Source organism: Zea mays, chromosome 2 (assembly GCF_902167145.1).
Source record: "Zea mays cultivar B73 chromosome 2, Zm-B73-REFERENCE-NAM-5.0, whole genome shotgun sequence".
NCBI classification, from domain to species: Eukaryota; Viridiplantae; Streptophyta; class Magnoliopsida; order Poales; family Poaceae; genus Zea; species Zea mays.
In genome coordinates this window covers 210,382,703-210,384,216 of record NC_050097.1, presented here as the reverse complement: position 1 = coordinate 210,384,216, position 1,514 = coordinate 210,382,703, and the positions used below count along the sequence as shown (strand labels likewise).

Here is a 1,514-nt window from a genome sequence, read left to right as displayed (position 1 = left end):
CCTCCGATCCAAACCCAATAAGCTAGAAGCCCCTCTCCGGCGAGGCGATGGGCACCGCCAAGGCGAAGCGGAGGCCCGTCCTGATCTGCTGCGGGGTGCTGGTGGCCGCGATCGCCGTCCTGGCCGTCGTGTTCGTGGCGCTCTACTTCACCGTGTTCCGGCCGCGGTCGCCCAAGGTGGTGGCGACGGCGGTGGTAGCGGACCTGCTCCCCAAGGGCGACGGCGGCGGCGGGCAGGACCTGAACCTCACCGTGCACGTGGACGTGACCGTGAACAACCCCAACTACGCGGCGTTCCGGTACGGCGACGTGGTGACGCTGGTGCGGTACCACGGGAGCGACGTGGGCATGTCGGTGGTGCCGGCGGGGGAGATCGGCGCGCGCGAGACGCTGACCGTCGCCGCCGCGGTCGAGGTGGACACGCTCAAGGTGGCCGCCACCCCGTACTTCTACGTGGAGTTCCCCACGGGCAAGCTGCCGTTCGAGACGGCCACGGCGGTGGCCGGCGAGGCCGTGGTGCTGGGCGCGTTCAAGATCAGCGCCAGCTCGCAGGTGGCGTGCCAGGTCACCGTGCACCTGCTGCCTCCCAACGCCACGTCGGAGTGCACCTCCACGGTCCATATAGGCCGGTAGTAACGGGCCGTGGGCTATATATATCTAGTGGTTCTGCTCTCTCTGGACAGATGTTGTGCTCTTGTGTGTACATCGAAATACGCTCTGATCTGAAATTACCAACGACGTTATTAGTAGCAATGTAGCATACTTGTTATTTCAACAGTAGTATAGGTCCCAGATGACAAATGGGTCAAAATCGCAACTTGTTTAAATTCAAAAATAAACCAATATACTGTTGTAGCCTTGCAGGTTAATTAGAACTACTATATTTTTGTTTGCACAAACCAGCCGTTGCCTTCTTCGACGATGAGCATCAACCACCGTAAGCATGATACATATATTAAATCACCATTTTTTTTTTTGAAAGGGAAAGGCACAAGAATTGCCCTTCCAATATATTAGACGAAAAGAGCAAACACTGTACAAAAACTGGCACCAAAGCTGGCGCCAGCACAAAAAACAACTAGCCAAGCAAGACCTAGCTATGACACTGGCACCAGAAAAGGGGGGAAAAAACTAACCCCCTGACCAGTCCCCCGGACACTACTAGCAGGCCATACCTCTACCCACAAAATCTTTCACCATCTGCACAACTTGCTCTGTCGTTCTCTGTTGACCCTTGAAGATTCTGTTGTTTCTCTCCACCCATAAGCTCCACCAGAAATAAATTAGAAGGCCATCGAAACTTTTTCTTGAATGCTTGCTACAGAGCATCCTCAGTCTATACCACCATTCGCTAAGCGTTCCCGTCTTTGAAATACCGAAAAGGAACCGCAGCTCAGCCCAAGACAAAATCATGCTCCACACTTCCACAGCGAAGGGGCAATCCTTACAAAGATGAGCCACTGTCTCCAGAGACAGAGAACAAAGAGAACAATTATGATTGCAGGGCCATCCCCT

General features: G+C 54.3%; 1 protein-coding gene across 1 annotated transcript; it reads left to right on the top strand.

Annotated features, from left to right (window-relative positions):
• LOC100283998 (uncharacterized) lies at positions 1-749 on the top strand. Its single transcript, NM_001156896.2, has one exon. It carries the CDS (start codon positions 48-50, stop codon positions 630-632), a length of 585 nt encoding a protein of 194 aa, NP_001150368.2. The 5' UTR covers positions 1-47; the 3' UTR covers positions 633-749.
• Positions 750-1,514: the final 765 nt, after the last annotated feature.

Coding starts and splice junctions, on each gene's coding strand:
- LOC100283998 (NM_001156896.2), top strand. CDS start 48: ATGGGCACCGCCAAGGCGAAGCGGAGGCCCGTCCTGATCTGCTGCGGG.